Source organism: Xenopus tropicalis, chromosome 3, assembly GCF_000004195.4.
Source record: "Xenopus tropicalis strain Nigerian chromosome 3, UCB_Xtro_10.0, whole genome shotgun sequence".
Taxonomy (NCBI): domain Eukaryota; kingdom Metazoa; phylum Chordata; class Amphibia; order Anura; family Pipidae; genus Xenopus; species Xenopus tropicalis.
Window position 1 is genome coordinate 151,342,284 of NC_030679.2, and position 25,007 is coordinate 151,367,290.

Genomic DNA, 25,007 nt, shown 5'->3' on the forward strand with positions numbered 1-25,007 from the left:
TGTAGATCTTTACTATGATCAAAGGGAATATTTATTCTGTATTATCTTATCTTTTGGTTTAACTTCTTGGTTTCTTATATCATTGTCTTAAGCCCTCCTACACTAAAAGAATGTAACAGGGTGTTAGAGAGGGGGGTATTAGCCTTGAGCAGAAGTAGAAGTTGGGGGAGAATGTAACAGAGTGTGCAACCTTACGCTGATTGGATAAACGTTGATAATCAGCAGAAAGGCGCCCTACGATTGGCTGTCGCCTAGCAGCAGCCCTGACCCAGTTTATTCCGTTCGCAATGGCGGCGGGGAACGATGAAGAAGAAGGCGGCGGAGGGGATGGGGACCCCGAGCTCAGTAGAGCGGAATCATGTCAGGGAAGCGGCTCACGAAGGAGCGCAGAGAAGGCCCTGGAGGAGGCGGCCAGTACCGGGGTTCTCAGTCTGTCCGGGCGGCGAATGAAGGAACTTCCCCGTAGCGCCAGGAACTACGATCTGACCGACATCACTCGGGCCGGTAAGGGGCACAGCCTCGGCACTGACTGGGGGAACAGCAGCTGGGGCTGGGGGGCACTGGGGTGTCTGGGAAATGCGATTAGTGACACCATTTGTATTGCAGCAGTCCTGCCCTGCTTTATGGCTGAGATTCTAGCTATCTGTATAACAGAGCATTCTGTCACAGTGGCACAGATCCTATCTGATCCCCCCATTGTAAGCAGCAGTCCTGCCCTGCTTTATGGCTGAGATTCTAGCTATCTGTATAACAGAGCATTCTGTCACAGTGGCACAGATCCTATCTGATCCCCCCATTGTAAGCAGCAGTCCTGCCCTGCTTTATGGCTGAGATTCTAGCTATCTGTATAACAGAACATTCTGTCACAGTGGCACAGATCCTATCTGATCCCCCCATTGTAAGCAGCAGTCCTGCCCTGCTTTATGGCTGAGATTCTAGCTATCTGTATAACAGAGCATTCTGTCACAGTGGCACAGATCCTATCTGATCCCCCATTGTAAGCAGCAGTCCTGCCCTGCTTTATGGCTGAGATTCTAGCTATCTGTATAACAGAGCATTCTGTCACAGTGGCACAGATCCTATCTGATCCCCCCATTGTAAGCAGCAGTCCTGCCCTGCTTTATGGCTGAGATTCTAGCTATCTGTATAACAGAGCATTCTGTCACAGTGGCACAGATCCTATCTGATCCCCCCATTGTAAGCAGCAGTCCTGCCCTGCTTTATGGCTGAGATTCTAGCTATCTGTATAACAGAGCATTCTGTCACAGTGGCACAGATCCTATCTGATCCCCCCATTGTAAGCAGCAGTCCTGCCCTGCTTTATGGCTGAGATTCTAGCTATCTGTATAACAGAGCATTCTGTCACAGTGGCACAGATCCTATCTGATCCCCCCATTGTAAGCAGCAGTCCTGCCCTGCTTTATGGCTGAGATTCTAGCTATCTGTATAACAGAGCATTCTGTCACAGTGGCACAGATCCTATCTAATCCCCCCATTGTAAGCAGCAGTCCTGCCCTGCTTTATGGCTGAGATTCTAGCTATCTGTATAACAGAGCATTCTGTCACAGTGGCACAGATCCTATCTGATCCCCCCCATTGTAAGCAGCAGTCCTGCCCTGCTTTATGGCTGAGATTCTAGCTATCTGTATAACAGAGCATTCTGTCACAGTGGCACAGATCCTATCTGATCCCCCCATTGTAAGCAGCAGTCCTGCCCTGCTTTATGGCTGAGATTCTAGCTATCTGTATAACAGAGCATTCTGTCACAGTGGCACAGATCCTATCCCCCCCCCCATTGTAAGCAGCAGTCCTGCCCTGCTTTATGGCTGAGATTCTAGCTATCTGTATAACAGAGCATTCTGTCACAGTGGCACAGATCCTATCTGATCCCCCCATTGTAAGCAGCAGTCCTGCCCTGCTTTATGGCTGAGATTCTAGCTATCTGTATAACAGAGCATTCTGTCACAGTGGCACAGATCCTATCCCCCCCCCCCATTGTAAGCAGCAGTCCTGCCCTGCTTTATGGCTGAGATTCTAGCTATCTGTATAACAGAGCATTCTGTCACAGTGGCACAGATCCTATCCCCCCCCCCATTGTAAGCAGCAGTCCTGCCCTGCTTTATGGCTGAGATTCTAGCTATCTGTATAACAGAGCATTCTGTCACAGTGGCACAGATCCTATCTGATCCCCCCCCCCCATTGTAAGCAGCAGCCCTGCCCTGCTTTATGGCTGAGATTCTAGCTATCTGTATAACAGAGCATTCTGTCACAGTGGCACAGATCCTATCTGATCCCCCCCATTGTAAGCAGCAGTCCTGCCCTGCTTTATGGCTGAGATTCTAGCTATCTGTATAACAGAGCATTCTGTCACAGTGGCACAGATCCTATCTGATCCCCCATTGTAAGCAGCAGTCCTGCCCTGCTTTATGGCTGAGATTCTAGCTATCTGTATAACAGAGCATTCTGTCACAGTGGCACAGATCCTATCTGATCCCCCCCCCCCATTGTAAGCAGCAGTCCTGCCCTGCTTTATGGCTGAGATTCTAGCTATCTGTATAACAGAGCATTCTGTCACAGTGGCACAGATCCTATCTGATCCCCCCATTGTAAGCAGCAGTCCTGCCCTGCTTTATGGCTGAGATTCTAGCTATCTGTATAACAGAGCATTCTGTCACAGTGGCACAGATCCTATCTGATCCCCCCCCATTGTAAGCAGCAGTCCTGCCCTGCTTTATGGCTGAGATTCTAGCTATCTGTATAATATATGGGTGCCGGGTGACTACAATATGCCAAGTTAAGAAATCTGAGCCCGGGCCCATCCTCCCCTCACAGGTGTGACTAGTCAGGTCCGTCTCAGCTGGTTCTGTTTATATGACAGAGCCTGGTGTTGTGCAAACGCTGTTACTGTGCCCGAGGGCCCTTGGCACTGATCTAGTCATGGCATGTAGTGGGCAGAACAGGGGAGCCACAAGGAGTCCTGCTCAGGCCTACTAGCAGGGATTAGACTGTCAGCTTTTGAGGCGAGTGGAGTTTAGGCCCTTGTGTGTTACATAGTGTCAGAGGGGTTTGATATTCTTGGGCTTCTGGGCAGGGGGGTCTCATGGAATGCACCATATCAGAGAAAAGCTATTGGCCCCGCACTGGGCCCTATGTGATAAAATCAGTTTCAGGCAGTGGGGGCACCTGTGGTAACTGCCTGGGGCACGGCCGGCGGCTCTCGCACGATCGCTCACACTCGCACTCACACTCTCGCACACTCGCACACACAGCTCCCTCCCCCATCAGCTGGAGAAATCAGTTTGCAGAAGTCGCACAGACCACATCCTGGGCCCAGACACTTCCTGCCATGCTCTGGGCCCCCCCCCCCCCATGTTCTCTCTCTGCTTGATTTTATGATAGACTTTTATACAGCTCAGCTGGTCCTGCAGTGGGATGGGGCCCCCCGAGTGCCGTGGGATGGGGCCCCCCGAGCGCAGTAGCCGAGTGCAGTGGGATGGGCCCCCCTGAGTGCAGTAGCCGAGTGCAGTGGCATGCCCCCCCCCGAGCGCAGTAGCCGAGTGCAGTGGCATGCCCCCCCGAGCGCAGTAGCCGAGTGCAGTGGCATGCCCCCCCGAGCGCAGTAGCCGAGTGCAGTGGCATGCCCCCCCGAGCGCAGTAGCCGAGTGCAGTGGCATGCCCCCCCGAGCGCAGTAGCCGAGTGCAGTGGGATGGGCCCCCCGAGCGCAGTAGCCGAGTGCAGTGGGATGGGCCCCCCCGAGCGCAGTAGCCGAGTGCAGTGGGATGGGCCCCCCTGAGCGCAGTAGCCGAGTGCAGTGGGATGGGCCCCCCGAGCGCAGTAGCCGAGTGCAGTGGGATGGGCCCCCCTGAGTGCAGTAGCCGAGTGCAGTGGCATGCCCCCCCCCGAGCGCAGTAGCCGAGTGCAGTGGCATGCCCCCCGAGCGCAGTAGCCGAGTGCAGTGGCATGCCCCCCGAGCGCAGTAGCCGAGTGCAGTGGGATGGGCCCCCCTGAGCGCAGTAGCCGAGTGCAGTGGGATGGGCCCCCTGAGCGCAGTAGCCGAGTGCAGTGGGATGGGCCCCCCGAGCGCAGTAGCCGAGTGCAGTGGGATGGCCCCCCCCGAGCGCAGTAGCCGAGTGCAGTGGGATGGCCCCCCTCCCCGAGCGCAGTAGCCAAGTGCAGGGGGAAGGGGCCCCCGAGCGCAGTAGCAGAGTGCAGGGGGATGGGGCCCCCCGAGCGCAGGGGGATGGGGCCCCCCGAGCGCAGGGGGATGGGGCCCCCCGAGCGCAGTGGGATGGGGCCCCCGAGCGCAGTGCCCGAGTGCAGTGGGATGGGGCCCCCCGAGCGCAGTAGCCGAGCGCAGTGGGATGGGGGACCCCCGAGCGCAGTGGGATGGGCCCCCCAAGCGCAACAAGCTAAGCAGCTTGCCAGTAGGTTATAAAGTTGTGTGGCCGGCAGAGCAAGTTTGGGGGTTCCCAGAGACCCCCCTTCAGCCCTCCCCAGTCTGTGATAGGGAAAAGCTTTCCTTGGGCAGATGGCTAACGACATTAACCTTGTGTCCCCCGGTCGCACTTTCCCTTTAATTAATTTCCTGCATTGTGTGAAGCCAGGAGCTGCGGGCGCATTTATCTTCCTGTCGCATTATATTCCCCCCCCCCCATCTCCCAGTGAGAGAGGAACAATCCCAGCGACTCCCGGGCCGCTGTCCCCCCCCCCCCAGTGTAAATATTTGTTATCCATCATGTGCCGGGGTCAGGGTGTCACAGGGCTGCGGCGGCCAATGAATGAGTCTCTGTACAGGCAGCCTTGGGAATGAGCCAATCTAGGGCAATATGGCCGCCCCCTGGGCACTGAGCCACCATGTCGCTCCTTCTGTCACCCCCAGGACAATGGGAGCAGCAGCTGGGGGGGCAGAACTTCCCTGTCACTAGGGTGCTACAGATTTACCCCATCTGCCCGGCCGTGGCCTCTCTTCCCTGTGAAATAGGCCCAATAACCCGATAGAACCTGGGCCGGTACTGACACGCTGGGTACCGTACTGGGCTGGACATTTTCCATAAGAAGTTGCTGAAATCATTTTCCTGGATCTTTTCACAGTCGGAATCTGTGGCTCAGTGTTTCCATCTGGTCATATGAGCTCAGCAAGTGTTTCCGACTCACAAATGCCCCAACCAGTGGCTGTCTGCCCTCCTCTGGGTAACTATGGGTACCGTACGGTCTGCCGGGCCCTAAATACCCCTGTGTGTGACTGTATGTACAGTACTGCCCGGCCCTAAATACCCCTGTGTGTGACTGTATGTACAGTACTGCCGGGCCCTAAATACCCCTGTGTGTGCCTGTATGTACAGTACTGCCCGGCCCTAAATACCCCTGTGTGTGACTGTATGTACAGTACTGCCGGGCCCTAAATACCCCTGTGTGTGACTGTATGTACAGTACTGCCGGGCCCTAAATACCCCTGTGTGTGACTGTATGTACAGTACTGCCAGGCCCTAAATACCCCTGTGTGTGACTGTATGTACAGTACTGCCGGCCCTAATACCCTGTGGTGACGTTGTACAGTGCTGCCGGGCCCTAAATACCCCTGTGTGTGACTGTATGTACAGTACTGCCGGGCCCTAAATACCCCTGTGTGTGACTGTATGTACAGTACTGCCGGGCCCTAAATACCCCTGTGTGTGACTGTATGTACAGTACTGCCGGGCCCTAAATACCCCTGTGTGTGACTGTATGTACAGTGCTGCCGGGCCCTAAATACCCCTGTGTGTGACTGTATGTACAGTACTGCCGGGCCCTAAATACCCCTGTGTGTGACTGTATGTACAGTACTGCCGGGCCCTAAATACCCCTGTGTGTGACTGTATGTACAGTACTGCCCGGCCCTAAATACCCCTGTGTGTGCCTGTATGTACAGTACTGCCCGGCCCTAAATACCCCTGTGTGTGACTGTATGTACAGTACTGCCCGGCCCTAAATACCCCTGTGTGTGACTGTATGTACAGTACTGCCGGCCCTAAATACCCTGTGTGTGACTGTATGTACAGTGCTGCCGGGGCCCTAAATACCCCTGTGTGTGACTGTATGTACAGTACTGCCCGGCCCTAAATACCCCTGTGTGTGACTGTATGTACAGTACTGCCGGGCCCTAAATACCCCTGTGTGTGACTGTATGTACAGTACTGCCGGGCCCTAAATACCCCTGTGTGTGACTGTATGTACAGTACTGCCGGGCCCTAAATACCCCTGTGTGTGACTGTATGTACAGTACTGGCACCGCCGTAGGTACTTGCCCCTGTATCGGGCTGGCACCGCCGTAGGTACTTGCCCCTGTATCGGGCTGGCACCGCCGTAGGTACTTGCCCCTGTATCGGGCTGGCACCGCCGTAGGTACTTGCCCCTGTATCGGGCTGGCACTGCCCATCTAGTTAATTCTCTGTTTGTTTCTCAGATCTTTCCAAGAACCGCCTGTCGGAGGTGCCCGCAGACATTTGCCAGTTGGTATCACTGGAGTCCCTGAACCTGTACCACAACTGCTTGCGCTTCATCCCCCCGGCGCTGTCCAACCTGCAGGTTCTGACCCACCTGAACATCAGGTAAGTGCCCCTGGGCCCGGGGGGTTCTTACGGGTCACACTGTAGCGGTTCTGCCAATTACCCTTTGTGTCTCTCTGCAGCCGGAACCTGCTCCCCTCGCTGCCCCCCTGTATCTGCCGCCTCCCACTCACCGTGCTGATAGCCAGTAACAATAAGCTGGGCGCCCTGCCCGAGGAGATTGGCACCATGACCAGTTTGCGCCAGCTGGTGAGTCTGACAAGGGGGCGGGGCTTCAGCTTGTGAAGTTCGGGTTTGGGACGCTGGTCGTCACATTATTATGTGGTAATAAGTACTTGCCCCTTCGGCCGAGTTGTGTGGTATCTGCCCCACTTGGGGCATAAGTGCTCCCCCCGTGGGTAACGTTCCCCTTATGTCCCTCAGGATGTGAGCTGCAATGATCTGCAGGCTCTGCCCCCCCAGATGGGATCCTTGGGGTGTCTCCGGGATTTAAACGCTCGCAGGAACCAGCTGTCTGCCCTGCCTGAGGGTAAGTGCACTCCTGTTGCCCCTATTGCCCTGTGGGGCAGATCTGGCCATTACTCAATGTGTTCACCTCCCTGATCTGCCTGTGTCTCTGTTATTTGCCCCCAGAGCTGTCAGAACTGCCCCTCATACGGCTGGATTTGTCCTGTAACCGCATCACCCACATTCCTGTCTGTTACCGGCACCTACGGCACCTCCAGACGGTCATCCTGGAAAACAACCCCCTCCAGTACCCCCCTGCCCAGGTAAGTGCCCCTTATACTCATGTCATCTGCCGCCCTGCAGGGGGAGGGGCAGACTCACAGCTCTGTCTGTGTCACTGTGTCACCCTGCAGGGGGAGGGGCAGACTCACAGCTCTGTCTGTGTCACTGTGTCACCCTGCAGGGGGCGGGGCAGACTCACAGCTCTGTCTGTGTCACTGTGTCACCCTGCAGGGGGAGGGGCAGACTCACAGCTCTGTCTGTGTCACTGTGTCACCCTGCAGGGGGAGGGGCAGACTCACAGCCTCTGTCTGGTGTCACTGTGTCACCCTGCAGGGGGAGGGGCAGACTCACGGCTCTGTCTGTGTCCACTGTGTCACCCTGCAGGGGGAGGGGCAGACTCACAGCTCTGTCTGTGGTCACTGGTGTCACCCTGCAGGGGGAGGGGCAGACTCACAGCTCTGTCTGTGTCACTGTGGTCACCCTGCAGGGGGAGGGGCAGACTCACAGCTCTGTCTGTGTCACTGTGTCACGCCCTGCAGGGGGAGGGGGCAGACTCACGGCTCTGTCTGTGTCCACTGTGTCACCCTGCAGGGGGAGGGGCAGACTCACAGCTCTGTCTGTGTCACTGGTGTCACCCTGCAGGGGAGGGGCAGACTCACAGCTCTGTCTGTGTCACTGTGTCACCCTGCAGGGGGAGGGGCAGACTCACAGCTCTGTCTGTGTCACTGTGTCACCCTGCAGGGGGAGGGGCAGACTCACGGCTCTGTCTGTGTCACTGTGTCACCCTGCAGGGGGAGGGGCAGACTCACAGCTCTGTCTGTGTCACTGTGTCACCCTGCAGGGGGAGGGGCAGACTCGCAGCTCTGTGTCACCCTGCAGGGGGAGGGGCAGACTCGCAGCTCTGTGTCACCCTGCAGGGGGAGGGGCAGACTCGCAGCTCTGTGTCACCCTGCAGGGGGAGGGGCAGACTCGCAGCTCTGTGTCACCCTGCAGGGGGAGGGGCAGACTAGCAGCTCTGTGTCACCCTGCAGGGGGAGGGGCAGACTCACAGTCCTTTCTGTCATCCTACAGATTTGCCTAAAGGGTAAGGTTCACATCTTCAAATACCTGAACATAGAAGCCTGCAGCAAGCCGGTGTCAGAGCTGGGGGTGAAGCTCAGTCGCCCCACAAGCCTTACTACATGGTAAGTGTTTGGGCCGGGGGGCCAATGAGAGGGTTAATGGAGACCATCGCTGTTTAGCCTAATAGTGATAGGCTTATTAAATCCCTAAGGATTAGGGTTACTGGGAAGGGTTAAAGTACAAGGTGTGACTGGAGCCAGCATTTAATGGGTTAAACGTGCCTGTTCCCTCCCTGCAGCCTCACTGAGGAGATCTATTCCTCCCGGCCCTACGGAGGCCTGGACTCCGGCTTTAATAGTGTGGATAGCGGCAGCAAGCGCTGGTCGGGCAATGAGGTGAGTGCGGGTTCAGTCGCTTATTCTCCCACTGACCCTCGGGGGGCGCCGGGGGGCTCCTATTGTATTAGCAAATGACTGTCACGTGACTCTCCTCTCTCTCAGTCGGCAGATGAGCTTACAGATCTCTCACTAAGGATTGCAGGCTTCGCTGGGGACTCCAAGCAGCTCCGGGAGAAACTCAATGGAACAGGTAGGTCATTGTGTGTGTGTCAGGGACACTGCACGTGCTCAGTGGGCTCCGGGCTGCCGGTGTGTGTATATATGATCACTATCACTTTGCTTCCACCAGAGGGAGACACTGAGCACACAGATGTTGAGAGTACAAATGAGGAGGAGGAAGAAACCAAATCTGATTGTGGCCTTCAGATGACACCACAGGTAATGTGTGTAATGTGTGTGTATGTGTGTGTGTGTGTGTGTAATGTATGTGTGTGTTGTGTATGTGTGTGTTTGTATTTGTGTGTTTGTGTGTGTATGTCTGTGTGTGTATGTGTTTGTATTTGTGTGTTTGTGTATGTGTGTGTTGTGTTTGTATTTGTGTGTGTGTGTGTATGTGTTTGTATTTGTGTGTTTGTGTATGTGTGTGTTTGTGTTTGTATTTGTGTGTGTGTGTGTATGTGTTGTGTTTGTATTTGTGTATGTGTGTTTGTGTGTTGTGTTTGTATTTGTGTGTGTGTGTGTGTGTGTATGTGTTGTGTTTGTATTTGTGTATGTGTGTGTGTGTTGTGTTTGTATTTGTGTGTGTAAATCTACAAGGACACACAAAGCTGTACAATCACACAGTTACACACAGGGAGGACAAGTAATATAATAATTACAATAAATAAGTATAAATACACAGGGAGTAAGTGCCATGGGGTATGAGGCACAGTGGGAAGGAGGTCCCTGCCCCGTAGAGCTTACAATCTAAGTGGCAAGAGTGCATAAGGTATGGGCATTGGCCCTTAAAGGAGACACACAGGGTAATTTAATAACCCCTAACCCTGTAACCCTTTGGGCTAAACATTAACCCTATCTGTAACAATGGCCCCTTTATTGGAGCTCCCTATAGATCCTCTCAGGTCCCTGTCTGGGTTTCACATGAGGGGTGGGCGTGTCCTAATGGTCCCTTCTAGACACACAGTAGGTTGGCCTTACACCGATTGGCTGCTGATAACTGGGATATATGAATGCACGAATGGGAACATTGGCCTCTGGCTCCGCCCCTTTAGCTCAGTGTGTTCCTTTCTGTAGGACAAGCAGAAGCCGGAGCATCACTCCACCCCCCGCTCGGAGGAGAAGACCATGGTTTCTGGGTAGGTTCCGGGGATCCATGAGCCGTGGGTCAGCGCCTCTCTATGGGCCTGTAACGTATTCTGGGTCCTGACCGAGAAATATCCTCTCTATTACAGAGCAGCACCCTCCCCCGTGTCTCCCACCGTTGGGCGACCGGACCCCCCCACCGAGGAGAGACGTCGGCCCGAAACCCTCCTGCTCTGGCGCGAGAGGGAGAGGCAGCAGCTGCAGCAAAGGCAAGAAGCGCCACGCAGGCAGTCGGCCGACCGGAAGGAAAGGTGGGTATATTGGCAGCAAGTGGGTGACCTGGTGTGGGGGGGGGGGTATATTGGCAGCAAGTGGGTGCCCTGGCAGGGGGCAGGTATATTGGCAGCAGGTGGGTGCCCAGGGGTGGGTATATTGGCAGCAGGTGGGTGCCCAGGGGGTGGGTATATTGGCAGCAAGTGGGTGACCTGGTGTGGGGGGGGTATATTGGCAGCAAGTGGGTGCCCTGGCAGGGGGCAGGTATATTGGCAGCAGGTGGGTGCCCAGGGGGTGGGTATATTGGCAGCAGGTGGGTGCCCAGGCGGTGGGTATATTGGCAGCAAGTGGGTGACCTGGTGTGGGGGGGGTATATTGGCAGCAAGTGGGTGCCCTGGCAGGGGGCGGGTATATTGGCAGCAGGTGGTTGCCCAGGGGGTGGGTATATTGACAGCAAGTGGGTGCCCTGGCAGGTGGTGGGTATATTTGCAGCAGGTGGGTGCCCAAGGGGTGGGTATATTGGCAGCAAGTGGGTGCCCTGGCAGGGGGCAGGTATATTGGTAGCAGGTGGGTGCCCAGGGGGTGGGTATATTGGCAGCAGGTGGGTGCCCAGGGGGTGGGTATATTGGCAGCAAGTGGGTGCCCAGGGGGTGGGTATATTGGCAGCAAGTGGGTGACCTGGTGTGGGGGGGGTATATTGGCAGCAAGTGTGCACTGGCGGGGGGGTGGGTGCCCGGCAGGGGGCGGGTATAGAGAGATTAAGGGGCAGACAGGCTGGGGATGTACTTGGCATTATGTTCTTTTGGTTTCAGTTTGCAGAAAGTTCCCTCAAATTCGACTCTCCCTTCAGCTCCGCCCTCCAGCGACGTGGCAAAGTAAGTCTGGCATTCATGGCGTGGGAATGGGCGGGGCTCTGGGGAAGGGGTGGGGCCAAGCTGTATGTGCACTGATGGTAGAGTGGCTTATGGGTAAGTTATTCTTCAGGGTTGGTTCTGCTCATTGGGGAACCAACACATTGGGGCTTATTAACTTGGCGCTAAATAATTCCCCCATAGAACAAATGTGCCCTGCGGGTATTAAATCTGTTTGTGTCCCTGTATTGGCACTGCCGCCTCCTTATGCCCCTGTATTGGCACTGCCGCCTCCTTATGCCCCTGTATGGGCACTGCCGCCTCCTTATGCCCCTGTATGGGCACTGCCGCCTCCTTATGCCCCTGTATGGGCACTGCCGCCTCCTTATGCCCCTGTATGGGCACTGCCGCCTCCTTATGCCCCTGTATGGGCACTGCCGCCTCCTTATGCCCCTGTATGGGCACTGCCGCCTCCTTATGCCCCTCTATGGGCACCGCCGCCTCCTTATGCCCCTCTATGGGCACCGCCACGCCCTTATGCCCCTCTATGGGCACCGCCACGCCCTTATGCCCCTCTATGGGCACCGCCACGCCCTTATGCCCCTCTATGGGCACCGCCACGCCCTTATGCCCCTCTATGGCACCGCCACGCCCTTATGCCCCTCTATGGGCACCGCCACGGCCCTTATGCCCTCTAATGGGCACCGCCACGCCTTATGCCCCTCTATGGGCACCGCCACGCCCTTTCATGCCCCCTCTATGGGCACCGCCACGCCCTTATGCCCCTCTATGGGCACCGCCACGCCCTTATGCCCCTCTATGGGCACCGCCACGCCCTTATGCCCCTCTATGGGCACCGCCACGCCCTTATGCCCCTCTATGGGCACCGCCACGCCGTTATGCATTGTACAGCAGCACAGTATTTAAATGCCCCCCAGCATATCGTTTTATGTACAGATGGGGTAACTAAGGGTAACTGGGAACTGCCCTGACATTTCATTTCTTTTTCAAACAGTGGCCCTGCTGATACAGCCAATCGGCTACGGAGCCAGGTAGGGGGGTTCCACTGGGGGGAGTGGCGTATAATGGGAATGGGGGTCTAATCGCTCTGGTTATAGGGTGGGGTATATGGATCAATGGGAGGAGTTATAGGGTGGGGTATATGGATCAATGGGAGGAGTTATAGGGAGGGGTATATGGATCAATGGGAGGAGTTATAGGGAGGGGTATATGGAGCAATGGGAGGAGTTTAGGGAGGGGTATATGGATGGCAGTGGGAGGAGTTGTGGGAGGTGAGGTATATGGAGCAATGGGAGGAGTTGTAGGGAGGGAGTATACTGGCAGGCAAGTGGGAAGGAAGTTGATTGAGGCGGAGGGGTGATAAAGTGGAGAAATGGAGGAGTTACGCGCACGCGCATGAGATCGAAGATCTCCCGAGCGAGTCAGTTTTGGAAGAAAGGTGCGGTTGGTAAACTGCTCAAGTCAGAGATTAACTTGTCATGTCTTAGACGCGTGGCACTGTTGTTATATTGAAGCAAGTGAGTAAGTTATATATATGGGAGGGGTATATTGAAGCAATAGGCAGGAGTTATAGGGGAGGATGGTAATAATGGAGGCAATGGGAGGAGTTATAAGAGAGGGTTTTATATGACAGGCAATGGGGAGTTTAAAGGATCTAGGTGAAACTGGCAAGTCCTGGGGGTTCTGGCAAATGCCAGAGGGGCTGCTGTAAGTGCACAAGATGCGACAGTCACTATTGGGCCTGTGGGGGAGGCACGCTCCAGTGAACATTGAAATCTCCGGGGCGCTATTTTGAATGACCGCAGTCCGGGTATAAGGGGGGGGCCGAAGAGCTTCACGACAAGGGTTAGGATAAAAGTGTTGAGTTTAAGCTGGTACCCTCGGGAAGCAGGATAATGACCCATGCACTCTGTGCCGCATCGTGGTAGGAGGATGAGTTTATTTAGCGGAGGAGTTTAGGCAGCCAGGAGGAGGCGAGTCTTGTGTGTTGTTTTCGCTAAGACCGGTGTCAACGAGAGGTGGTATGTACACACACAGGCGCACGAGTGGTAGCAGTTTCCGTAACCGACCGATGATTTATTGTCGACTAGATGCCTCTGAATGACACCGTTAGACTGCATATTCGAAAATGGATAATGCTCTGGTCTCCCGCAGCCTCGGCTATAATGAATCTAGCTGATGGTCTGACCGTCTGTGCAGACGCGTGGCGCTTCAGACCGTGAGAAATCGTGACTCGCGCGCGAGTTCCGGAGGATCAGTAATAGAGCCTGCGCCGAAAACCCGAGCGGATAACGACTGAGCCGTTGTAGGTGCCGAGGATGAGAGCTTAACGAACATTGTACGCAGTACGTGCCGGTGTGTAGGAGGAGCGGGTAGGGCTATATACTGATCAGTTGAGTCGAGAGTTGTCCCACTGCTGCTCTTCATGAGTGGGGAAGAAAGGATGTCAACAAGCACTGACAAAATCCTGTGATACCAATGGTGGACGTAAGTGAGATTGTGGCTGGCGTAGCACTCTATCAACAAGGGGAGACTCCCAGTCGAGTACGGACCTGCGCTGGGCATCTCTGAACGCCGGCCTGCGAACGAACTACCTCCCTCATCCTCAGGCGTGGGCGATTGTGGGGCTGAGAGAAATATATGGGGGTGGGGTGGTGTGGGGCTTTTTCCTTGATGGACGTGCTTATACCTTTCTGTGTTTCGTCCCAGGCTAGACTCATCTGCGGGTAGCGAGCACTCTCAGAAACGCCACTAGGCTTTCTCTTTAGAATCCTAACCTAGCCAGTGCATTATCGCCGGCGGGGAGGAGCTGCGAGGCACAGCAGAAGCGCCTGGTGTAAGTCGCCCGGGGCCTTGTCAGCAGCCATCTAATGGCCCTGGATTAGTATCTTACGCATATAGCTGGCCGCAGCCTGGTTATACTGGGATGGGCGCGCCCAGTGGAGCATCTTTTGTGGCAGCCACGCCCGGGGTGCTGCCTCTGAAGTCTCCAGAAACACTATATGATCCATCTAAAGAAGGGCGATACTTTCATGAAATAGAAATGTAGATCATTATCTTCATTTATTAGCTCGATATATAGAAACATCTTCACTTCTCTCTCATCTGATGGCAGGACAGCTGGAGTCAGTTAGTGACTTTTTGGGGTGGGCGGTTGCACCCCTTTGCCCGCAGGAGAATGTATTAGGATGCTTACAGTTTAAATACACCAGAAACCTGTCTCTCTAGCATTGGCATAGCGGATTTGTGCCGGAGGTCAGTCAATGCTGAGCAACCTAGTCAGCTCTCTCGCCATAAAAGAGAGAAATGTAGAAAGACATTTGAATTCACAATGTAGATCTCCCCTTTGAGGCTCATTACTGCAGTTCCGGAACTTCTTCCTCCAGTTTGACCCTGGCCCTGTTGCTGGGCCTGGTTCAACATGTGCTGCCCCCTGGCTGCCTCCCTGGTTCCTGCGATCGTATGATAGTCATTAATGGCCCCTGTTTTTATGTTTTTAGCCTCCAGCCCCTCGGAGCTGGGCCCTGTGGATCAATGCAGTCCGGTGCGGTTACGGAACTGTCGGCCCCCCATTGATGAGAAAGCTCTGTTGGCTCAGCTCCGCAAGGTACATGCCCTTCTCCTATGCCCACTCTGCACCCCAGCCTTTCTTCTTACTCCCATTAGAGGCAGATCTTTTCTGCCCCCCCCCCCCAGATTCCTTGTGGGTAACCCCAGAAATGTAAGTTTCCAGGGTGACTTAGGCAGAAGATGGTCCAGCCCCTGCAGGGTGGTACCAGAGTAGCCCCCTCCCATTTCAGGGTGGTACCAGAGTAGCCCCCTCCCATTTCAGGGTGGTACCAAAGTAGCCCCCTTCCATTTCAGGGTGGTACCAAAGTAGCCCCCTCCCATTTCAGGGTGGTAGAAGGGGTTTCCAAATAGATCTTGTGGGAGTAGAGCTATTGGGGGGGGTGGGGGGAATTGGAATGTGTCCCCTTCACCTCCCATATTATACGAGAGTCACGCCCAACAAAACATTTCTGCGCTCCTGACTGTCTCTTCCGCCTCGGCCCAGGACATTGAGCTCTCGTCTGACACGTCACGGCTGTGCCGGGGCGAGCCTCATTGGGGAGCTCTCTCGCCAAACCGCACACGGAGTGATACTGGTGCAGCAACCTGCTGCAAATCACCTGCGGCCTCGTACCATCCCCTCGCATTGTTCACCACGTTCTCTGTCCTCATCGCCCAGCACGTGGTAAGTGGCGCCCGCATCCCTAAGGGGCAATAGGTGGCTTCTTGGGCTGACCGACTGACCGGCTTGAACTGAGGGGAGGGGTAACTTCACCTCGCACATTCTCTTCCTTTCTCAGAGTCGTTTTGACTCCTTTCTCAGCCCGTGAGTCCCAAACTCAACCTCGCAGTCAAGAGGCAGGAAGATGGTACCCACGTGAATATGAGTTTGCTGGAATGCCCTGGCAGGATCGGGGTCCTGAGGTAACTGGCTCTCTGAATTCCCTGGTACCCGCCAATAATGGGTAGCGTTGTCTCTAGTGGGCCTGTACCCGCGGGGGGCATTATCCTTCGCCTCGGTCTTCTAATTCCCTTTCCCTGGGGCGCTCCAAGTAGTGGTGTAGGTGTCTCTAGTGAGCGGCTGTACCTGCGGGGAGGGTGGGGGGGGCATCTATGCCTGTACCCTGTCTCTAATTCGCCTGCCGCGACCCACAATATGGGCTAGTGTCTCTGTGCCTAGTACCGCGGGGGGCATCTATCCTCCTTTGTCTCATAATTCCTTGCGCCCACGCAATATGGGGTAGTGTGTCTCTAGTGCCTGTACCTCGGGAGCGCAATCTATCCTCGCCTGTCTCTAATTCCTCTGTGGGCGCCCGCGGCAATATGAGGTAGTGATCTCTAGGTGGGCCCATGTACCGCCGGGGGGCAATCTATCCTCCCTGTCTCTAATTCGCTTCGCGGCCCCAATATGGGTAGTAGTCTCTAGTGCTGTACCTCGGGGGGCAATCTATCTCTCCCTGTCTGCTAATTCCGCTATGCGCGCCCACAATATGGGTAGCTGTCTCCTAGTGCCCGTGTAAGCTCGGGCGTGGGGCATCCTATGCCTCCGCTGTCTCTAAATTCCCCTGCACCCCCAATAATGGTAAGTGTCTCCTAGTCGGCCTGTACCACTCGGGGGGCAATCTATCCTCCCCTCGATCTACTAAATTCGCGCTGGGTCGCGCCCCAATAATCGGTAGTAGTTACTAAGTGCCTTAACCGTCGGGGGCGATCTGATTGGCCTACGCGTGCTTCACTCCTAATTCGCGCTGCGCCTTCAATATCGGATACGTGTTCTTCTAGTGCCCTGTACCTCGGGGGGCGATCTATCCTCACCTGTCTCGTAATTCCCGCCTGAGCGCTTGCCAATATGCACGGGTAGTAAATGCTTCTGCTAGATTCCTGTACCTCGGTGGAGCGGTGAGGGGGGTAAATTTCAACATCTATCCTCCCTTGTCTCTAATTCCTGCGCCACTGGCAATATGGGTAGTGTACTCCCTAGTGCCTGTACCGTCGGCGGGCATCTCATCCTCCCTGTCTCCTAAATTCCTCTGCTGCCCTCCGCAAATAATGGGTAGTGTCTCTAGTGCCTGTCCGTCGGGGAGGGTGGGGGGGCATCTATTCCCTCCCCGTGTGCTCGTAATTCACTGCGCAGGCCGACACAATTATGGGTAGGACTGTCTCTAGAGTGGCCTGTACCGCGGGGGGGCATCTAATCCGTCCTGTCTCTACATTCCCTGCGCCCCAATATGGAGTAGGTGTCTCTAGTGCTGTACCGTCGGGGCGGGGGCATACTATCCTCCCCTGTCACTCTAATTCCCTGCTGGCCCGGCATATGGGTAGGGCAAGTCTCTAGTGGCCTGTAGCACCGGGGGGCGCGATATCTATCCTCCCCTCGTCTTCTAATTCCCTGGGCGCCTCCAATATGCAGGTGTGAGGTAGTGTCTCTAGTGCCTGTACCTCGGGGGGGGGGGGGGCAATCTATCTCTCCCTGTCTCTAATTCCCTGCGCCCCAATATGGGTAGTGTCTCTAGTGCCTGTACCTCGGGGGCATCTATCCTCCCTGTCTCTAATTCCCTGCGCCCCAATATGGGTAGTGTCTCTAGTGCCTGTACCTCGGGGGGCATCTATCCTCCCCCGTGTCTCTAATTCTCCTGCGCCCCAATATGGGTAGTGTCTCTAAGTGCCTGTACCTCGGGGGGCATCTATCCTCCCTGTCTCTAATTCCCTGCGCCTCAATATGGATAGTGTCTCTAGTGCCTGTACCTCGGGGGCATCTATCCTCCCTGTCTCTAATTCCCTGCTCCCAATATGGGTAGTGTCTCTAGTGCCTGTACCTCGGGGGCATCTATCCTCCCTGTCTCTAATTCCCTGCGCTCCAATATGGGTAGTGTCTCTAGTTCCTGTACCTCGGGGAGGGTGGGGGGGCATCTATCCTCCCTGTCTCTAATTCCCTGCGCCCCAATATGGGTAGTGTCTCTAGTGCCTGTACCCGGGGGGGCATCTATCCTCCCTGTCTCTAATTCCCTGGCGGCCAGCCCAATATGGGTAGTGTCTCTAGTGCCTGTACCCGGGGGGGCATCTATCCTCCCTGTCTCTAATTCCCTGCGCCCCAATATGGGTAGTGTCTCTAGTGCTGTACCTCGGGGGGGGGGCATCTATCCTCCCTGTCTCTAATTCCTGTGCCCCAATAATGAAGGGTAGTGTCTCTAGTGCCTGTACCTCGAGGGGTGAGGGGGGGGGGGGGGGCATCTATCCTCCCTGTCTCTAATTCCCTGCGCCCCAATATGGGTAGTGTCTCTAGTGCCTGTACCTCGGGGAGCATCTATCCTCCCTGTCTCTAATTCCCTGCGCCCCAATATGGGTAGTGTCTCTAGTGCCTGTACCTCGGGGATCGGGGGTGCGGGGGGGCATCTATCCTCCCTGTCTCTAATTCCCTGCGCCCCAATATGGGTAGTGTCTCTAGTGCCTGTACCCCGGGGGCATCTATCCTCCCTGTCTCTAATTCACCTGCGCCCACAATGATGGGTAGACTTAGTCCTCTAGCTGCCTCGATACCTCATTGGGGAGGGTGGGGGGTGGCATCTATGCCTCCCCTGTCTCTAATTCCACTGCGCCTGTGTCAGGGCCAATGTATCGGGTGCTGTCTCTAAAGTAGGCCTGGTACCCTCGGCGTCAGGCAGTGGGGCATTATTCCTCACGCGCCTGTCTCTAAATTCTAGGCGACCCCAATCAATGGGTAGTTGGTCTCTAGTGCCTTACCGAGTTGGGGAGGGTACCGGGGGGCATCTATCTGCTCCCGCTGTCTCTAAATTCCTTGCGTCCCCAATATGGGTGAGTGTCTCTAGTTGGCCTGTACCTCGGGAGGGTGGGCTGGGCGAGCATCTATCCGTCCGCTGTCTCACACGCGTGGGTCAGCACGCATCTCTGTTCAGGTTCGCCACAACCTCGTACCACAATGCTCTGTATTCCTTGTGGCCGCCTATAATAGCTTACTGTGTTAATGCTCGGATAATAATAGGGGCGCAGTGGGTAACCACCCATTCCTCACCCCTGTCTACGACAGCTAATTGGCTGCCGTCTGGATAATTGCAGCCCACCATGGGGAATGGGGTTAATGAGGCACTGGCCTGACGCCATATGAGCCGTTCCTAGTTATCAGTTTACTGTGCCTGTATATAGAGAGATGTAGCTGCTTCTGTCTGTGCAGAGCTTCATTGTAATAACGTGTCATTATTTCTTCTGGCTTTGCTCCCCCCCCTGCCCGCTCGGTGTCACCGCCACCACTCTATCTTATTGGTCTCCTACCCCCCCCTCACTGCCTCCGCCTGTCATTGCCCCCCCCGTACAGTCGACCGCAGCACTACTATGCCTTATGACCTCCTTCCTCCCCGCTGCTGCCACTCCCCCCACTCTATCCTCTTCATACTCCTACCCCTGCCTCATGCGGCTCTACCCAGACCTACCACTCTACTTCCTTATAAAAACCTCCTACACGCCTCACCTCTGCTCCCCCCAGCGCCCCGTCTATCCTTATATTGCACTCTATCCACAACCCTCTACTGCTCCCCCCCCCGCTCTAGAGGTCCTATATCGACCTCGCCTAGCCTCCTACCCCCCTCTGCGTCCCCACTCGGCGCTCTAATCCTTATACCTCTACCACCCGCCCTCTGCTCCCCCCCCCGCACTCTATCCTTATACCTCCTAACCCCCCCTGCCCCCCCGCTTCTATTCCTTACTACCTCCTACCCAAATCCCGTGCCTCTGGACTCCCGTCCCCCCGCCTAGATCCTTATACACCTCCTACCCTCCTACCCCGCCCTCTGCTCCCCCCGCTGCTCTATCCTTATACCATCCTAATCCCCGCCACTAGCTTGCTTCCCACGCATGCTTTATCCTTGATACCCAGCTAGATCCTACCACCACCACGCCCCTCTGCACCCCCCTGCCTCTTATTGCCTGGCTGTATATCCTCCTACGCGCTCGCGCTCCTGCTCCCCCGCCGCTCTATCCTTATACCATTCCTACCCCCTGCTGCTCCAGACGCCCAGCTGTACTGCTCTACCCATCTCCCTTATAAACCTCCCTACCGTGGTCCCTCTGCTCCACCCCTGCTCTATCCTGTATAACAACGCTCCCTCACCCCCCCTCTGAGCTAATACCCCCCCGCGCTTCTATCCTTATAATATCCAGTCACTACCCCCTCTGCTCCGTGCCCACCCCGCTCTACTATCGCTTATAATCACCCTGCCTACTGCTCAGCTCTGCTTCCCCCCTCTTCTTCCTTATACCCGACTATCCGCCGCCTCCTCCTCGTGCTCCCGACGCGATCCGCCGCTTCCCTTATACCTCCTACACCCCCCTCCCCTCTGTCCCGGCGCGCCTGCTTCTATCCTTATACCTTCCCTTCACCCCACCCTCCGCCCTGCTCTATCCTTATCACCATATAACGCCCTACCGCCTCCCCCCTCCCTCTGCTCCCCCACCCTAGCTCTATCCTTATACTACGCTATCCCCCTCCCCTCTGGCTCCCCCATCAGCTGGGTCGCGTTCTATCCTGTATTACACCTCGACTTACCCCGCCGGCCCCTTCCCCGCCTCCTGCTCGCAGGCAACACTCCTCCCTGCTCTATACACCTTATACCTCCTAGCTGCTACCATCATCATGCTCCTTCCGCCCCTGCTCTATCCTTATATCCGGACCCCTGCAACAACCGCGCCACCCTCGTCCCCTCTGCTCCTCCCAGGAATAGTACACGAGCTCTGATCACTTAATACCGCCCTAAACCCCCACCTCCCCTCTAGCTGCTCTCATTACTGCTCTATCCTTATACCGCCCCTTCCCCCCCTCCGCCTCTGCTCCCGCCGCGACCCGGCTACTAATCCTTAATACCGCCCTACCCCCCTGGCCCCTTCCTACTCTTCGCTCGCCCTCTAACTCTCTCTTCTGCTCTATCCTATATACGCACCACGGAGTCGCACCTAAGCCACGCCGCCTCCCATCTGCCTCCGCCCCGCTCTATCCTTATACGACCCCTCTAACGACCCGCTCCTCTCGCCGCTCTACTTGCTGCCTCTTCTGGCTGTATCGCTTATCTTCCTACCTCCACTCCCCACTCCGCTTTCCCCGCTGGCCCGGCGTGACCTGTGCCCTCCTACTAAGACCATGCTCCGATGGAACACACCGATGCCGCTGTCCTATTGCTTGCCGCTTAACTGCCCAGTGACAATTAAACACCCTGCTGCACCAACGGTTCACTCTGTGCCCCCTCTAACCTAATCCACCTCTAGACCATGCCCACCCTGCCGGTATTCGTGTCCTATTGCTTTGCCATTCCACTCGCGTACAATTAACGCGCTGCCCGTAACCCCTTGTCCGCCCCCTCTAGAGGCCTACTGCTACTGCATATTGCCTACCTGGCTGACCGTCTCGCTAGTTCTCTATTGCTTGCCCCTTCTCGTCGTGACAATAACCCCTGCTGCCAGTCGTAGCACACTGTGCCCCCTCTACCACTCTCCATGCCACCACTGCCGGCTGTTTGCCTATTGGCCTTGGGCGACTCTTACTGCCATCCTGGTATAGCGAATTAACCCGGCTTTAGCTCAGCCGTGACTATCCTGTGCCCACACATCTACCACTCTGCCATGCCACACTCCTGCCGCGCTGTTTTCCTTATTCGCTTGCCGCTTCCTCCTGTAAACATTAAACACCCCTGCTGCGCCCGTTGGTAGGGCCGAATGGTGGCCCACACTCCTGACTAGCCACTCTCACCATGGCCACCCTGCCGCTAGTTACCTATTGGCTTGGACGCCTTTGCTACACGTACAATAACGCGCGACACACCTCGCTGAGCCACGTGTTAACCTGTGCCAACCGTGCTGCCAGCACTACCGCTTTATTGCTTGCGGCGTATGGCATTAAACCTCACCACTCGGCCGGCCGGCGTTGACCTGTGGCCCCCTCTGCCACCCTGCCGCTGTTCCCGTTACTGGCTTTGCCTTCTCTAGGATAGGCAATTAACAACCCGCGCATCGCCCGGCGTGACGGCTGTTTCTTACCAGGCCTCCTCTGCTGTGTGTTTCCTTTGTGTTCTCGTGCAAGGGCGAGATCAGTTATGCTTGGGCGCTGACAGTCCTGGGAGGGCGGAGCACGACAGCTCGCTGGTCGTACAAAGGACGGTGTCGTCTCTGCTGCTGTTGCCCCCCGGAGAAGCCTCCTCCTTGCCTCCCACCCCAGAGGCAGAGTCCTGCCCGGCTGGCGCCTCCCTGCTGCCTCCGCACACAGGCTTCCTGCTCTTCTACGCTCTCTCCATGTTGGCGCTATATGTGGCCTACAGCCGGCTTGTCGGGGTGTAGCCGCGGCCCCTGGAAACGCTCCTTTATTGCTCACTACTTTTGCTTTGGGGGCCGCAGGTTGGCAGCATCTATGCATAGGGCCTGTGTGCCAGCGCTACCAGCTGACTAGGGCTTGGGGTTGTTTATGTGGAGCCCCCGGTTACAGTGGCATTGGTGGGAGGGCATGTTGCCATGGAATGTCCAACCGGTGGGTGTAAGGAGGAGCAATAATGGGTGCCCTGTGGGCAAGAGAACCTGCTGCTCTCAATGCTGTGCCTTCCCACCCGCGGAGCCTTAGCGTTGGCGCTGCCCCCGTGCCACTTTGGCTACTGAAACACAGGGGGGCCCTTCTTCTCAGGTACCCACCGGCACCGGGCCTGACAGCGAGGGCATAGAAACTGACTGGGCCAGAACTGTACTGTGACGTGTTCCGGCCCTTTAATAATTGCCTGTCCCGTCCCGTCCCCCCGACACTGGCAGGGTGGGCCGCACATTACTGGTACAATAATAGAAGTTGTATATATACATCTGCCTTAATATATATGTTTTTGTAGTTCCTTTAATATATGCCATAAGAACTAGTGCCTAGCAACGGCCCGTGCCCACCGAGCGCCATATTTATATATATATAAATGCCCTGTATATACCCAGCTGCATTAACACTAACATGTCTGCGGATCCATAGTGGCGCCGAGTATCTACACACTGATCAGACTGCACTGTATCATAATGAATATCTGTAACTGTCACAAGTCTTTTATTTATGATTAAATATTTCCTATATAGAGACTGTCGGCTGCAGAGCATCATGGTCTCCTTGCTGAGCTTCCAGTCAAACCATTGGGCCGAGGGGCATATATGTCAGGGGGGGAGTTGTAGGACCCCCATCAACCTTATATAAAATTATGGCAGGGGCTTTAGATCCGAGAGCTTTAGTATCAGTTTGGAGACATGGCCCAAAGTGTCTGTCTAAAGTGTTGGGTTCCAGACTGTCTCTGGGGGCAATAGGAAGGGTGGGGTATTTATGGCTGCTCAGACCTGTATCGGACACCGCCATTGGCCTCTGGAGCAGGGCAAAGATGGCCTTTAGAGTGATAAATGGCATCTCATCAGCTGCCAGTCTGAGGGGAGGGTTTGGGTTGAGCCAAGAGAACATGACCTGCCTGAAGGCCTAATGGCCACGGTGATGTTTGGTGGTGGAGTCATTGGCCAGGCGGCTTCAATGGTTTGGGCCCTGATCTGGTTCAGAACCTAAATGCCCCAATACACATGGCCAGGGCCGTACAGAATTGGTTTGTTGAGGTGGGAAGAACCTGACTGCAAGTTGGGATAGTTTGATGGCCAAACTCACTAATGCCCCAGTGAAAGCCTTCCCACGAGGTTCTGGCAGCAAAGGCAGAACCAGCCGAATCCCCTTGGGCCGATGAGATGCTGAATGGCCGATGAGATGCTGAATGGCCGATGAGATGCTGAATGGCCGATGAGATGCTGAATGGCCGATGAGATGCTGAATGGCCGATGGCCTTATAGTGAGTCACTTTGGGCAGCCTTGAGGACCACTTTAGAGAAATGTTCCGGGGCTCGTCTGTGGTGCAGAACACAAGATTTGTCCCAGTTTAGGACCATCCCCACCTAGCGGAGTTGAGACCATACCCTATAGGAACAGGGACCCCCCCAAAAAGTATGGCTCCAGAACGAGGATAAGAACCATGGTAGAACCTGCAGCTTCAGCATCTCCTCTTAGGTGGTCCCATAGTTGTTAGGCAAGAGGTTCCATGGAATGGGCCATAGCAGGAACCTTTAGTTGCTGTCGACCAACCTGAACCCCACTCGGTCCAACAAAATATCTTCTGGTCCAAGTGTCTTGCTCTTTCTGCTTAGAGCCATCGCCCCCGGGCCGGTGTCTCAGGTTGGGCCTCGTCCCTTTCCTGCCTTGCTGCAGGGACAGAACTACTCCTCTGCCTCTATGGGTCTAGGAGTGGCCCATTTGGTTCTGAAAGTTCTATCAAGTTCCAGCAGTGGTTGGTTCTGTTTGAGCGGCAGCGATGGACCTTGTACACTGGGGAGCAATGGGTAGAACCAACACCCTTGGGGTTTACATTGACAGCAACATGGATGGAAGATGTGGGGGTCGTTGTGTATTTCAGTATCAAGTGAGAACCTGTTCTAACTTCTGGGGGGTCTGACAGGTTCTGGGGGGCACTTACCCTCTGTGGGGCATTGTAACGAGGAGAGTTGGGGCATCAGGCTGAGAGTGACCCACCCATCACTACCCAAGGCTGGCTGTATGGGCACGGCCAGGGGTATCTGCCCCATGGGGGTGAGACACTACCTAAGGATCTGCACGACTGGCTGGTGGGGCAGGTAAGGTATGGGGGGGGGGATCTTTGATTGCCCCCTGGGGCCCATAATTCAGCTGTGCTTGGAAGGAAAGACTTGAGGCCAGGCCTGTGGAGGTGGGGGGCTGTCTGCTGCTCTCTGTCACTTTCCTGAACCCCCTATTTTCATCTTCCCCCCTAGAGAATGAGATCTATTGCCCCCCTTATCCTGCTCCCATCTCTCTCTATTACCCCCCCCCCTGCCCCATACACTCGCCCATCATCTCTTTTTACCCCTCCCCAGGAAAGTGTTTGTTCACCCTACGATATTCTCGAAAGCGAGGGGCTCATTCGGGTGAGCGGGACGGTCCGGGCCCTCCTCCAGTTGTGCACTTCACCCCCCAGGGCATGACCCCCCCGGAATGGGGCCGCTCTGACTTCAGCCCCCCAGAATGTGACCGACCTGCACCCCAAGAATTACAAAGCCAACGATCTCAGGGACCTGCTGTACCCCCCGATATGGGGGCTCTGAATATTTGTACATTCCATTATCCTGTATATATGATTGTGTTTCCTTCCTTGCCTTTCCCTCTGTTTTGTCTTTTTATGAACAAATAAATAATAATCAGTGACCTGTAACCCCCCCCCCATCTTGTGTTTTAGCTTATGCCTTTATATGGGGGGCACAGAACCCCTCAGTGACT

The 25,007-nt window shown here is 55.5% G+C and overlaps 1 protein-coding gene across 1 annotated transcript in view; it reads left to right on the forward strand.

The window, feature by feature from the left end:
* The window catches only part of lrch4 (leucine-rich repeats and calponin homology (CH) domain containing 4), a 25,254-nt gene extending 312 nt beyond the window's left edge, over positions 1 to 24,942 (forward strand). The window contains exons 2-19 of the mRNA XM_031898387.1: positions 223 to 504; positions 6,444 to 6,588; positions 6,669 to 6,795; positions 6,970 to 7,075; positions 7,180 to 7,316; positions 8,347 to 8,459; positions 8,636 to 8,732; positions 8,838 to 8,925; positions 9,025 to 9,113; positions 9,969 to 10,030; positions 10,127 to 10,288; positions 11,063 to 11,125; positions 12,117 to 12,198; positions 14,592 to 14,905; positions 15,122 to 15,356; positions 15,495 to 15,595; positions 20,191 to 20,402; positions 21,753 to 24,942. Coding sequence (XP_031754247.1) covers positions 223 to 504; positions 6,444 to 6,588; positions 6,669 to 6,795; positions 6,970 to 7,075; positions 7,180 to 7,316; positions 8,347 to 8,459; positions 8,636 to 8,732; positions 8,838 to 8,925; positions 9,025 to 9,113; positions 9,969 to 10,030; positions 10,127 to 10,288; positions 11,063 to 11,125; positions 12,117 to 12,198; positions 14,592 to 14,905; positions 15,122 to 15,356; positions 15,495 to 15,595; positions 20,191 to 20,402; positions 21,753 to 22,006 — 2,669 coding nt within the window. The 3' untranslated portion in view covers positions 22,007 to 24,942. The remainder of the gene's footprint in view (positions 1 to 222; positions 505 to 6,443; positions 6,589 to 6,668; positions 6,796 to 6,969; positions 7,076 to 7,179; positions 7,317 to 8,346; positions 8,460 to 8,635; positions 8,733 to 8,837; positions 8,926 to 9,024; positions 9,114 to 9,968; positions 10,031 to 10,126; positions 10,289 to 11,062; positions 11,126 to 12,116; positions 12,199 to 14,591; positions 14,906 to 15,121; positions 15,357 to 15,494; positions 15,596 to 20,190; positions 20,403 to 21,752) is intronic.
* The last annotated feature ends 65 nt before the right edge of the window (positions 24,943 to 25,007 follow it).